Source organism: Chrysemys picta, chromosome 9 (genome assembly GCF_011386835.1).
Source record: "Chrysemys picta bellii isolate R12L10 chromosome 9, ASM1138683v2, whole genome shotgun sequence".
Classification (NCBI taxonomy): domain Eukaryota; kingdom Metazoa; phylum Chordata; order Testudines; family Emydidae; genus Chrysemys; species Chrysemys picta.
This window is the reverse complement of record NC_088799.1, coordinates 82,217,345-82,229,714: the sequence shown is the minus strand read 5'-3', so window position 1 is coordinate 82,229,714 and position 12,370 is coordinate 82,217,345. Positions and strand designations below refer to the sequence as shown.

Genomic DNA, 12,370 nt, shown 5'->3' with positions numbered 1-12,370 from the left:
CCTTTTAGCAGCTGATGATTCAACAATTCCCCTGAGATTGTGAACTCTAGTTAAAGGTATGTTGCATTATTTGGCATTTGAGAATGCTGAGGAAATGACTCATTTCTGGATTTGAAATTTATAGCTTGAGAAGACGTTCAACAGAGTAAACATTGATTCAGGCTTCCTTGGCTTTGCCATAACTTAAATAACCTTCTGTTTCATACTGGACTGATGATGAACCATGTATCAAGATGTATTGCTTAATTATGTGAAAATCAAGGCAATTTGGAAGGATTTGACTGAATCTGTACTGTAATTTATTCAAAATACATTAATCCAAATTACATTCCCATTTCTGCTGATGGAAACTAGACCAAGTGCATATCCCACATCAAAAATCATAAACTCAGAAAATTAGTTTGAATTTCAAATTCTCAACATCGTAGTGGGTTACTACTCCCTCTATGGATAATCTCTGTTGGAAGCATTTTGGGCTCTGGTGACCATGCATGTATGTGTGCGGTGTGTGTGAGTGAGAGAGAAATATCCAGGATATCAGTCTGGCATATTATTGCTCGGTGAAATCTCATTAGATCATGTATTTATTTATATTTAGTATCTAACGAATAGAAATAGTTACTAGTTGCTGTTTGATCAAATAGCAAAAAAATAGCTTTGTGACATCCCTGATTTGAAGTGGTTATTTTTCTTGGTATTAAGCCACCACTAGAGCTGGTCAAATAGTTTAATGGATTTTGCTGATGCTTCTGAAAAAAATATTTTGTTTCCATTCTTTGCCCATCTTTATCCACTGCTCTGGCCTATGTATTTCCCCTTTCTCTGTGTCGCTGTCCTTTTATTTATTTATTTCAAATGACACAAACATTTAAAAAAACAAGAGGGAGGGACCAAATTCCAGATGAATTTGACTCGACAACATAATTTTTAGATGCTGTCATGAGGGACTTCAAAGCTATAAAAATCAACTTTTACAAATGGTACATTGGAGAGAAACTGTGCCACATTCTTGGAATAATATGCTATTGCTGTACATGTGCTATGTACATTTTTTATTATCATTTACGACTGTAATTTGTGTGCAGATGTGATACATTTTGTATTTGTGTATAACACTTGCAGACATTTATTACAAATGCTGTGGTAATTAGTATAGGGACTGTGGTCTTCACCTGAACAAGCAGATTTGTTTGAGTTAAGTGCTTGTCAATTACACAGCTTCTATTTTACTTCTTTTAATTTGAGCCAATATATTGTACTTCAACTGAATTTTGATAATTCTAGCAGAAATAATTTTAAATTCCTTTTAAATAAATGATAATTTATTTTTCAGAACCTTTTTCAGAAGTATTGATACAGAAAATCTCTAATAAGGGAGAGGAGTGAAAGTTCATGGAAATTCTGGCAGAGATCTCTCTCAAGTGAGGGTATGTCTACACTATGAAATCAGGTTGAATTTATAGAGGTTGGTTTTTTAGAAATCGTTTTTATACAGTTGATTGTGTGTGTCCCCACACAAAATGCTCTAAGTGCATTAAGTTGGCGGACTGCGTCCACAATACCGAGGCTAGCGTCGACTTCTGGAGCATTGCACTGTGGGTAGCTGTGGGTAGCTATCCCACAGTTCCCGCAGTCTCCGCCGCCCATTGGAATTCTGGGTTGAGATCCCAATGCCTAATGGGGCAAAAACAGTGTCGTGGGTGATTCTGGGTACATATCGTCAGCCCTCCCCCCCCGAAAGCTACGGTAGACAATCGTTTCGTGCCTTTTTTCCTGGGTTGCCTGTGCAGACGCCATACCACGGCAAGCATGGAGCCCGCTCAGCTCACCATCACATACGTCTCCTGGGTGCTGGCAGACGTGGGACTGCGTTGCTACACAGCAGCAGCTCATTGCCTTTTGGCAGCAGACGGTGCATTACGACTGGTAGCCGTCGTCGTCATATTCCTGGGTGCTCTTTTAGCCGACCTAAAAGGGCAGCCTGGACAGTCATGGGAGTGACTCTGCCAGGTCATTCCCATCTTCTGCTGAGCACCCAGGAGATGACGATGGCTAGCAGTCGTAATGCAGCATCTTCTGCTGAGCACCCAGGAGATGATGTTGGTTAGCAGTCGTACTGCACCATCTGCTGCCAGCCTAAGATGTAAAAGATAGATGGAATAGATCAAAACAAGAAATAGACCTGATTTGTTTTGTATTCATTTTCTTCCTCCCTTCCACCCTCCCTCCCTCCATGAAATCAATGGCCTCCTAAACCCAGGGTTTTGAGTTCAATCCTTGAGGGGGCCATTCTGGGTGACAGTTGTTTGTGTTTCTTCTTGATGCAAAGCCAGCCCCTTTGTTGATTTTAATTCCTGTGAGCCATGTCGTCAGTCGCCCCTCCCTCCATCAGAGCAACGGCAGACAATCGTTTCGCGCCTTTTTTCAGCCCAGACGCCATAGCACTGGGATCATGGAACCCGCTCAGATCACTGCAGCAATTATGAGCACTGCAAACACCACACGCATTATCCTGGAGTATATGCAGAACCAGAACCTGCCAAAGCAAAACCAGGTGAGGAGGGGATGGCAGCATGGTGACAAGAGTGACGAGGACATAGACATGGACATAGACTTCTCACAAAGTATGGGCCCCGGCAGTGTGCACATCATGGTGTTAATGGGGCATGTTTATTGCCGTGGAACACCGATTCTGGGCCCGGGAAACAAGCACAGACTGGTGGGACCGCATAGTGTTGCAGGTCTGGGACGATTCCCAGTGGCTGCGAAACTTTCGCATGCATAAGGGCACTTCATGGAACTTTGTGACTTGCTTTCCCCTGCCCTGAAGCGCCAGAATACCAAGATGAGAGCAGCCCTCACAGTTGAGAAGTGAGTGGCGATAGCCCTGTGGAAGCGTGCAACGCCAGACAGCTACCGGTCAGTAGGGCATCAATTTGGAGTGGGCAAATCTACTGTGGGGGCTGCTGTGATCCAAGTAGCCAATGCAATCAAAGAGCTGCTGATATCAAGGATAGTGACTCTGGGAAATGTGCAGGTCATAGTGCATGGCTTTGCTGAAATGGGATTCCCTAACTGTGGTGGGGCAATAGACGGAACCCATATCCCTATCTTGTCACTGGAGCACCAAGCCAGCGAGTACATCAACCAAAAGGGGTACTTTTCAATGCTGCTGCAAGCACTGGTGGATCACAAGGGACGTTTCACCAACATCAACGTGGGGTGGCCGGGAAAGGTACATGACGCTCGCGTCTTCAGGAACTCTGGTCTATTTCAAAAGCTGCAGGAAGGGCCTTTCTTCCCAGACCAGAAAATAACAGTTGGGGATGTTGAAATGCCAATACTTATCCTTGGGGACCCAGCCTATCCCTTGCTCCAATGGCTCATGAAGCCATACACAGGCAGCCTGGACAGTAGTCAGGAACTGTTCAACTACAGGCTGAGCAAGTGCAGAATGGTGGTAGATGTGCATTTGGATGTTAGTAAACTGCACCAGCACGCTTTTAGACTCGGATAGACCTCAGCGAAACCAATATTCCCATTGTTGTTACTGCTTGCAGTGCGCTCTACAATATCTGTGAGAGTAAGCGGGAGACGTTTATGGCAGGGTGGGAGGTTGAGGCAAATCGCCTGGTCACTGATTATGCGCAGCCAGACACCAGGGCGGTTAGAAGAGTACAGGACGGCACGGTGCGTGTCAGAGAAGCTTTGAAACCCAGTTTAATGACTGGCCAGGCTATGGTGGGAAAGTTCTGTTTGTTTTTCCTTGATGAAACCCCCCACTTGGTTCATTCTACTTCCCTGTAAGCTAGCCACCCTCCCCTCCCCCTTTGATCACCACTTGCAGAGGCAATAAAGTCATTGTTGCTTCACATTCATGCATTCTTTATTAATTCATCACACAAATAGGGGGATAACTACCAAGGTAGCCTGGGAGGGGTGGAGGAGGCGGGAAGGACAAGACCACACTGCACTTTAAAACTTATTGAAGGCCAGCCTTCTGTTGCTGGGCAATATTCTGGGGTGGAATGGCTGGGTGGCCGGAGGCCCCCCCACCGCGTTCTTGGGCGTCTGGGTGAGGAGGCTATGGAACTTTGGGAGGAGGGCTGTTGGTTACACAGGGGCTGTAGCGGCAATCTGTGCTCCTGCTGCCTTTCCTGTAGCTCAACCATACACTGGAGCATGAGAGTTTGATCCTCCAGCAGCCTGAGCATTGACTCCTGCCTTCTGTCAGCAAGCTGATGCCACCTATCATCTTCAGCCCGCCACTTACTCTTTTCAGCCTGCCGCCTCTCCTCGCGTTCATATTGTGCTTTCCTGCACTCTGACATTGTCTGCCTCCACGCATTCTGCTGTGCTCTGTCAGTGTGGGAGGACAGCAGGAGCTCAGAGAACATTTCATCCCGAGTGTGTTTTTTTCACCTTCTAATCTTTGCCAGCCTCTGCGAAGGCGAAACATTTGCAGCTGGTGGAGGAAAAGGGAGAGTGGTAGTTAAAAAGACACATTTTAGAGAACAATGGGTAGACTCTTTCACATTAAACCTTGCTGTTCACATTACATAGCACATGTGCTTTCGTTACAAGGTCGCATTTTGCCTCTTATATTGAGGGCCTGCCGGTTTGGTGTGAGAGATCACTCACGCAGTGCCAGGCAACAGAATTCGGCTGGATGCTCCATGGCTAAACACCACGGAGCTGTCATGCTCGTATCAAGTCAGACAAGTCCTTCTTGGTAGTAGAAAGCTCTTCACCAGGGCAAGGTACCTTGCCAAGTGGAAGAGGTTCTCCATCTGGGTGGAGCAACGCAGTCAGTTGTTGTTGCCCACCCCCATACCGTTCATACTGGACTACCTCTTTCACCTAAAACAATACCTGTCCCTGTCATCGATAACTTCCACTTAGCCGCCCTCTCCGACTTCCATCCGGGCACAGACGGCTTCTCGATCTTCACACGACTAGTGAGTCGTTTCCTCAAGGGCCTAGACAGGCTCTTCCCGCAGACGCGTCAGCCTGTCCCGGCCTGGGACCTTAATCTGGTCCTCTCCAGACTTACGGGCCCTCCATTCAAACCACTAGCGACCTGCTCCCTGCTCTATCTCTTGTACAAGGTCATGTTCCTCGTGGCAATTACCTCGGCTAGATGGGTATCGGAGCTCAGGACCCTCACATCCGAGCCTCCTTACACAGTTTTTCATAAGGACAAGGTCCAACTCAGACCTCACCCGGCCTTTCTCCCTAAGGTTGTCTCCCAGTTTCACATGGGCCAGGACATCTTCCTCCCAGTGTTCTATCCTAAGCCACACTCCTCCGATAGGGAGCGCAAGCTGCACTCACTGGATGTACGTAAGGCCCTAGTCTTCTACGTAGAGAGGACTAAGCCGTTCCAGAAGTCCATCCAACTCTTTGTGGCCCTGGTGGACAGAATGAAAGGTCTCCCTGTATCTTCTCAATGCATCTCGTTGTGGATCACATCCTGCATTCGGGAGTGTTACGGCCTGGCAAGGGTGCCCGCCCTGCCGATTACCACCCACTCTACCAGGGCCCAGGCCTCCTCGGCAGTGTTCCTGGTGCAAGTCCCCACCCAGGAAATCTGCAGGGCGGCCACGTGGTCCTCAATACATACATTCACGATGCACTATGCAATTACACAACAGGCCAGAGATGATGGGGCCTTTTAACACGCTGTGATCCAATCAGTGCATAACTCCGACCCCACCTCCTGAGCTTTGGCTTGAGTCACCTGGTTGGAATGGACATGAACAATCACTCGAAGAAGAAAAAATGGTTACTCACTTTCTCATAACTGTTGTTCTTCGAGATGTGTTGTTCATGTCCATTCCAATACCCACCATCTGTCGGAGTAGCCTGCAAGAAGGAACTGAGGGGGTGGAGGGTCGGCAGGGCCCTATATTGGGCACCATGAAGGCGTCACTCCAGGGAGCGCCCAGGCCGACCCTATGGATGCTGCTAAGGGAAAATCTTCCAGCTGGCGTGCACGCAGCGCGTACACACCTGGTTGGAATGGATATGAACAACACATCTCGAAGAACAACAGTTATGAGAAAGTGAGTAACCGTTTTTTACTTACCTTGCAGTAACTGGAATTCTTCAGAATGTGTTGCTCAAACACGTGTTCCCTGCTAGTAGAGTACTCTAAAATCTGGAGTCTTTGTTGACAAAGAATCTGAGTGGTGGTTGAGCCACTCCACACTTTGTGCCCTTGATATGGGAGTATGAGGAGACTTAGAGCTCGTGCGTGGCCCCAACAGACATTACTGTCCAGAAGATCTGATCAGCACATGGGACACATATACACTGAGAGAGGAATAAAATACATATGGACAACACATCTCAAAGAGCTTTTGTTTCTGCTGTCTTATTCTTTGCTCCAGGTGATGTTACAGCAGCTTGGGGGCTGCACTAACTTGTGACAGTTGGGAACAGTCCTGTAGGGATTATGTGCTAGCTGGGGATAGGCAGAAAACAACATTTTCCAATCCTGCCCACAGCATTTCCCTTTCCACCAGAGGCTTCAGGGAAGGAGGCAAAGAGGCCAGTTATGTTGGCCCTGCGTGATAGGAATCTCAGCAAGGGATTTGCAGATGGTTTTTGCTCCCTGTGCAACACCTGCGTGTCACAAAGGAAGCTGAACAGAGCAGAGAATCTGTCCCAAAGCTATTTATTGTGGCCTCTTGACCTTTCTGAAATATTTGTCTCTCAAGTTGAAAACACTAAAAGTATACCTCGGATGTAAAACAATTAAGATTTTTCAGCAGAAATAAAACAGGATCTTGGTTAAATGTTCAAGACTTGTGGAAGTTTCTTACTGTTGAACGTAAGATTCCATTTTACAGGTCACATGGGGAAGCAGGAAATGTATGACTAAACCAGCAAGGTTTTGTTCTTTCCATTCACGAGTGTTTTCACTCTAGTTAACAGAAGGGGAATTCTGTCACTTAGACTAGTACTGCAAGAAAAGGACCAGTATTGTTTATGGAAATAGGTTATCCTCAATACTCTATCTATATTTTTAGAAACAGCCTTTCCAAAACAATTTTAAATTGATAAAAGATGGCCACAGAGAAAGATATACACTATATAACACTTGCCTCAAATAAAACATAAAGGATTTTCCCCCTTTCATTTTAATGATTTTATTAGATTTTGTTCTTCGTTTAAAGTGCATTTAGTGTTTGCAAAAAATACTGGAGAGATGCAGCATGGGCAGTAGCAGTGCAAGCTTCTTTCTGACCATCCTGTCAATGTATCCTAGCTTTGACTTTGTGTTGAGAAAGGAAATATGTTCTTGGGGTTAGAGGGTACATCATTTTCCTTGGCCCTTTATTCATTGGGGTATCTGAACAGATTGCCAACAAGGAAACCAATTGTGATTATATCTTTTGTGTATTGGGCATGTAGTCACTAGGAACTGGATAAGTACCATAAACTCACCTCTTGCAGACAACTGAACAGGCATGGCAAACTAAGTAATGGTTTGTATTAAAAATTATCTAAAAGTGGAAGGCTCCATATTGCACTTTCAGTCCCCTGAACCCATCAAGTTTTTATTTTATTTATTTATTGACTACAGCCTATGAGAATTAGGAATAAAGGGTAGGGATTTTAAAAGTGCCTATGTGACTTAAGAGCACAAGTCCCAGTGAAAGTCAATGTGACTTTCCCACCCAAAATAAGTACAGTACCGTAGGAGAAAACAACATTTCATGTCTACATTTCAAGTTACTAACCTGGATTTAATATGTAGTGAAGTTATTCATGTGCTTGAGTGTTTTTGAGAATTAAGCCCTTAGATTGTAAGGTCTTTGGGACAGGGATTGTATCTTCCTATTTTTTCAGACAGCACTTTGCACATTGTGAGAGGCACCAGACTACATATAATAGTGCACCCTCCAAGCTGTATAGAGTGGGGAAGAGGGAAAGAAAGAGAGAGAGAGAGGTTGATTTGTAGCGATTCTCTAAAGGAAGTACATGCATTTTTCTACCTGGCTATTCTGTTTAGGTTCTTTTACTGTGCTCATCATCATCAATCTGTGCAGTGTGACTAGGCATCTCTCATGTGTTTGTTCTTTAATCCTCTCCCTGGGGGAGAAGTGTTTGCTGTGTAGTGTCTTGTTTTGTTAGATTTAAAAAAAAAAAAAGAGAGAGAGAGAGATACCTGTTGCTGTGTGTTAGAAAAGGCAAGGTTAAAGAAATGGACCTTGCACTTGAAGCAGAAAGTGCTAAGGTTTGTGACAGCCCTTAGTTCTTGGGGGAGTTCATTCAACAGTCTCAGACTGTCCCCAGAAAAAGTTCTGTCTCCCACACAGGCAAGCTTTATTCTTGATATTGAGAGTTCTATTTTGCCAGAGGAATGTAGTTGTTGACTATGGTCTTTGTCCTGGAGCTTTAGATGGTCTTTTAGATATCCTGGGCCCAGCCCATGCAGCACTTTGAAGATAAGGACCAAGACCTTGAACTTGATTCTAAATTCTATGGGAAACCAGAGCAGAGGACAGGTGTGACATACTCGCAGTAGCCTGTGTTGCTGAGGAGATGTGCTGCAGTGTTTTGGCTCAGTACTTCGTAGGAATGATTAAAAAAGACTTGGCAGAAAGTATTCAGAACTGTTCTTGAAGTAAAAAAGATTCAAACAGAGCTCATAAATACTAAGTATTCTTTTAGATAAAGTCTCACTTAAACTATTAAACATGATTTTGGCAATAATTTAACAGCTTAATGTTAACAGTAAATACTAGTAAACCACATAAGGAAATAAAAGCCTTTTGTATCGCAGCACATCTTGGGTCACCAAGCATTCCATTTATTTATTATAGAGTTCCAGTCTCTTCTAGTGAGAAGATGCTGTTTCCATATGATCTGTAATAGTAGTGTTGCTTTGCCTTTCTGAGATGTTCTTGCTCCATTTTTGCTGAAACAGGGTGCTGGATAAGATTTCTGGAAGCATTTTTTTTCCAGTTTAGCATCTCTGAATCAGGCATGTTAAACTTCCAAGATTTGTAAATAATGCTAGATGAAAAAATGAGTTCTAACTTAATGTAATTCTCTATTTCCATTAGCTTTGGAATATACTGGTTTTTCCTCGCAGAAATCAATGTGTTTGAACTGCTAATGTTTTTAATCAGATGTCAGCATTTTTGCTGATGGGACTCTTTCTGAGTATTGCTTTGGCTATACTGTAGTCTCTTCTCTCAAATCTTCAAATTATGAATTAATACTGAGCAACGAAGTGAAAGTGTGTCAAACAAAGCTTATAAAATGTTGGGAAAACAAAGTATTTACACAATCACTTTCCTCTCCTGACTATTAGGACAGAAAATATGCTGAACCAAATGTGGGTGACTAGCTGGCTACTGTAGAGACATGTTACGTTCCCCCCAAATTAGCCAGCTCTGTGCATGTAGATGTGGGGCTGGATTTGTTCCTAAGCCTGTGGAGGTTCTGGTGGCAGTGGAGTAGGTGCAGTTCTGCTGTACAAATGGGTAGGTTGGGTGGGACGTGGAGGCCACTGCAGCGAGAGATCTCTCTCTGGACAGGCTGAGTCTAGCTCCATAGAGGAATCCCTGTGTTCAGATACAGCAGAGAAAAAACTAGGGGATCTGCTGCCACAAAGATCTTTTGATTTTCTCCTGGCAGTAGTGGGAATTTGTGGCATAGAGAGTTATCTAGAGCCATTAGGCTGAAGTAGTCACTGTGAAAAGGTTCTGCAACTGTTTTGTGGGCTTCGGAAGTGGAAGAATTCCTTTGTACACACCCTTCTGGAGATGCCCAGTGCTTGGCACACTACTTGGTAATAAGTCATCTTGTCAGGATTAATTGTGAATTTATGCCAAGAGAGATGGAAGATATGTAATGGGTCCTACTGGTGCTGGTTATGGCTTGGTAGAAACTGAGGAGGAGGGCTAGTGGGGGACAAACAGAACCTCTTCCACTGTAGTGTTTTCTCTGTCACTGAATCCATGACTTATCAAGGAGAGAGAATTCTGTAATGTGATTTAGTTTTAAATTAGTTGGAAGTTAACTGGAGCTATTTTAAAACAAATTTATAATTACTACTTCATAATTATTCATTCAAAGATAATAGTGATCATTAGGTCATAGACAGTACATTTTCTGTTGCCATGTAAGAGGAATGACACAGCTGAATTCCCCTAGTTAACAGTTTTCCACCAAGAGTTGACAAAAAAAAAAATAAAGACAAGAAACTCCTGGGTGAGTCACGGAAGTGGGCGGGTTTTAGTAGAAGGAGCTTTCATAACACATCCACCAGTGGCCAAAGACTAGGAAACCTTGACATACTTAGTCTGGCAGAAAGCAATCCTTGTGAATATACAATACATCTTGCCAACAGGGATTACAACTGAGCTGCTTTCTTTAGAGGCACAACAGAAGTGAGTATGCTAGCAGCAGTGGCCATGTTTGTTTTTAAAGTGGACTGTCTAGTTGATATGTTTTTAAATCAGTTTTGAATTCAGGCCAACCTGGCTTTCTGTTTTCAATATATTGTTTTAGTTAATTAAAACAATATCTCATCTCTAGAGAAACATGTGCGATTTATTTGTGGTAGGTTAAGTATGTTGGTGTTAAAAAGCATAAAGTTAAGGATATTGTGGAATCAGGAAAATATGAATGAATGAAAGATATGAAAGCATGTTTTGTGTGTGTGAGACAGAGAGAGAGCGCAATGACATTTACATATGGGTAGTACTTTATTAGTAGTAAAAAATATCTTTTGAGAGCAAACTTGACCTGTGCAGTTAAGTTGGCATTTTTATTTTTTTTTTAAGTCTAAATGTGGAAGTAGGGAGTAGTACAATTCTCACAGGCATTTCATTACTATTTTAAACCTGGTTCTAAATTTGGAGTAAATCCAGTTGCTTTCAGTTCTAGTTATGCTGTGTAAAACGTCATCCTTACAATGACTGCTATGTTTTGGTAAGCCTAGAATTTGTGAATAGAGACAGAAACTCTTGTCTTTGGGCTGCTCACTTTACAAGATAGTAATAGCAGAGAGAAAAATAATAAGCAAGGAAGGTGCTCCTTTTTTATTCAGGGATCATATTTTTACAGAGTATAGCTATACATTTTATATTACTGGGTTTTTGTTATATTGTTTTTTAAGTAGAAGCCACTGAAGCTGGGAGGGTGCTTCACAGCCACACACCAGCACAGCTATTTTTAGTGTGTTAAAAATAACAGTGTGGCCACAGTGGCACAGGTAACAGTCAAAGCTAGCTGCCAGAGTACAATCCTTACCACCCCCCTGGGTATGTACTCAGGTGGGTCTCCTGAGCTGCCACTGTGGCCAACCTACTATTTTTTGTGGTCTCGCTTGAGCAGAGCTAGTGCATGTCTTTGTGCCCACGTTGGGAAGCACACTCCCAGCTGTAGTATAGACATACCCTGTATGGGGGTTAAGGAAAAGGACGCTGTTTCTAGTGGTTTAAAATATTGCATAAATGTTTCTCATAGAATTTAATTAGGTTAAGCCTCTAATACTTGGTTTAAACAAATTCCTTAAAATACTTGTTTAAATGAAATTTCTTTATTTGGTGGTTAATGATTTTTAACTTGTATGCTTCCACATCAAAACCTTAAACTTTTAAGACTGCTTCCAAGCTCATGAACTTCTGCCTACTCACTTATGACCAGTTTCACACCGGTGAAAGGATTAGGGTTATTTTCCAGGGATCCAGAAATTAGGCATGATACCATTAAATAGCAAAAAAAAAGTGACATTTCAATTTATGTAATCGAGTAAAGATGCAGAAAAATACTTATTTTAAAAATACTTGGGAAGGGAATGAGTTGGAAAGATTTTAAAACTTGGATCTGTACTATTCTACTGCTTCTCATTTTGGGCCACATAATTTACATCAGAAATACAAAGCTTAAACTTGAGAAATGTTGTTCTTTGCTGAAGACATTGGGCCATATTGTTAGCTGGTGTAAATAGGTATAGCTCCATTGACGTTAGTGGAGTTACACTGATTTACATCAGCTAATGATATGGCCCATGATAACATATCTCTTTAATCTTTCTACGCTGTTATTTTTTGGTATGTCCTTTACTTCAGGTCTGGGTAGACTGAGATGGGATATTTGAGCCCCAGTTAAACTCCTGCCCCAGGTAGAAAGCTGGATGATAGTACCCATATTGTATATTGGAAAGTAGCTATTAAATACCTGACACAGTAGTTTACTGCAAGTATATCAGAGGAAATGATCTTTGCTGAACCTAAGGAGTTTCTATAATGAAGTAACTGTGTACACACAAGGTTGGGGATATGCCTTGAGTGTATGATGTTAATAAACAACAAGTGTGTGTTTCTAAAAACCTAAGTAACAAAAC

The 12,370-nt window shown here is 42.9% G+C and overlaps 2 protein-coding genes across 7 annotated transcripts in view; one reads left to right on the top strand and one right to left on the bottom strand.

The window, feature by feature from the left end:
• Positions 1-12,370, top strand: part of ZC3H12B (zinc finger CCCH-type containing 12B) — an 85,491-nt gene that overhangs the window by 48,938 nt on the left and 24,183 nt on the right. Inside the window, exon 1 of one of the 5 annotated variants that reach the window (XM_065557239.1) lies at positions 10,300-10,409. The exons of the other annotated variants lie outside the window; for them this stretch is intronic. The gene's annotated coding sequence lies outside the window, so the exon portion shown is untranslated. Of the gene's footprint in view, positions 1-10,299; positions 10,410-12,370 lie in introns of those variants that run through there. 5 annotated transcript variants of the gene reach the window in all.
• The window catches only part of LAS1L (LAS1 like ribosome biogenesis factor), a 92,164-nt gene continuing 83,664 nt past the window's right edge, over positions 3,871-12,370 (bottom strand). For both annotated transcript variants that reach the window (XM_065557240.1, XM_065557241.1), the window contains exon 13: positions 3,871-4,465. In XM_065557240.1, the coding sequence (XP_065413312.1) occupies positions 4,426-4,465 (40 nt within the window). In that variant the 3' untranslated portion in view covers positions 3,871-4,425. The remainder of the gene's footprint in view (positions 4,466-12,370) is intronic.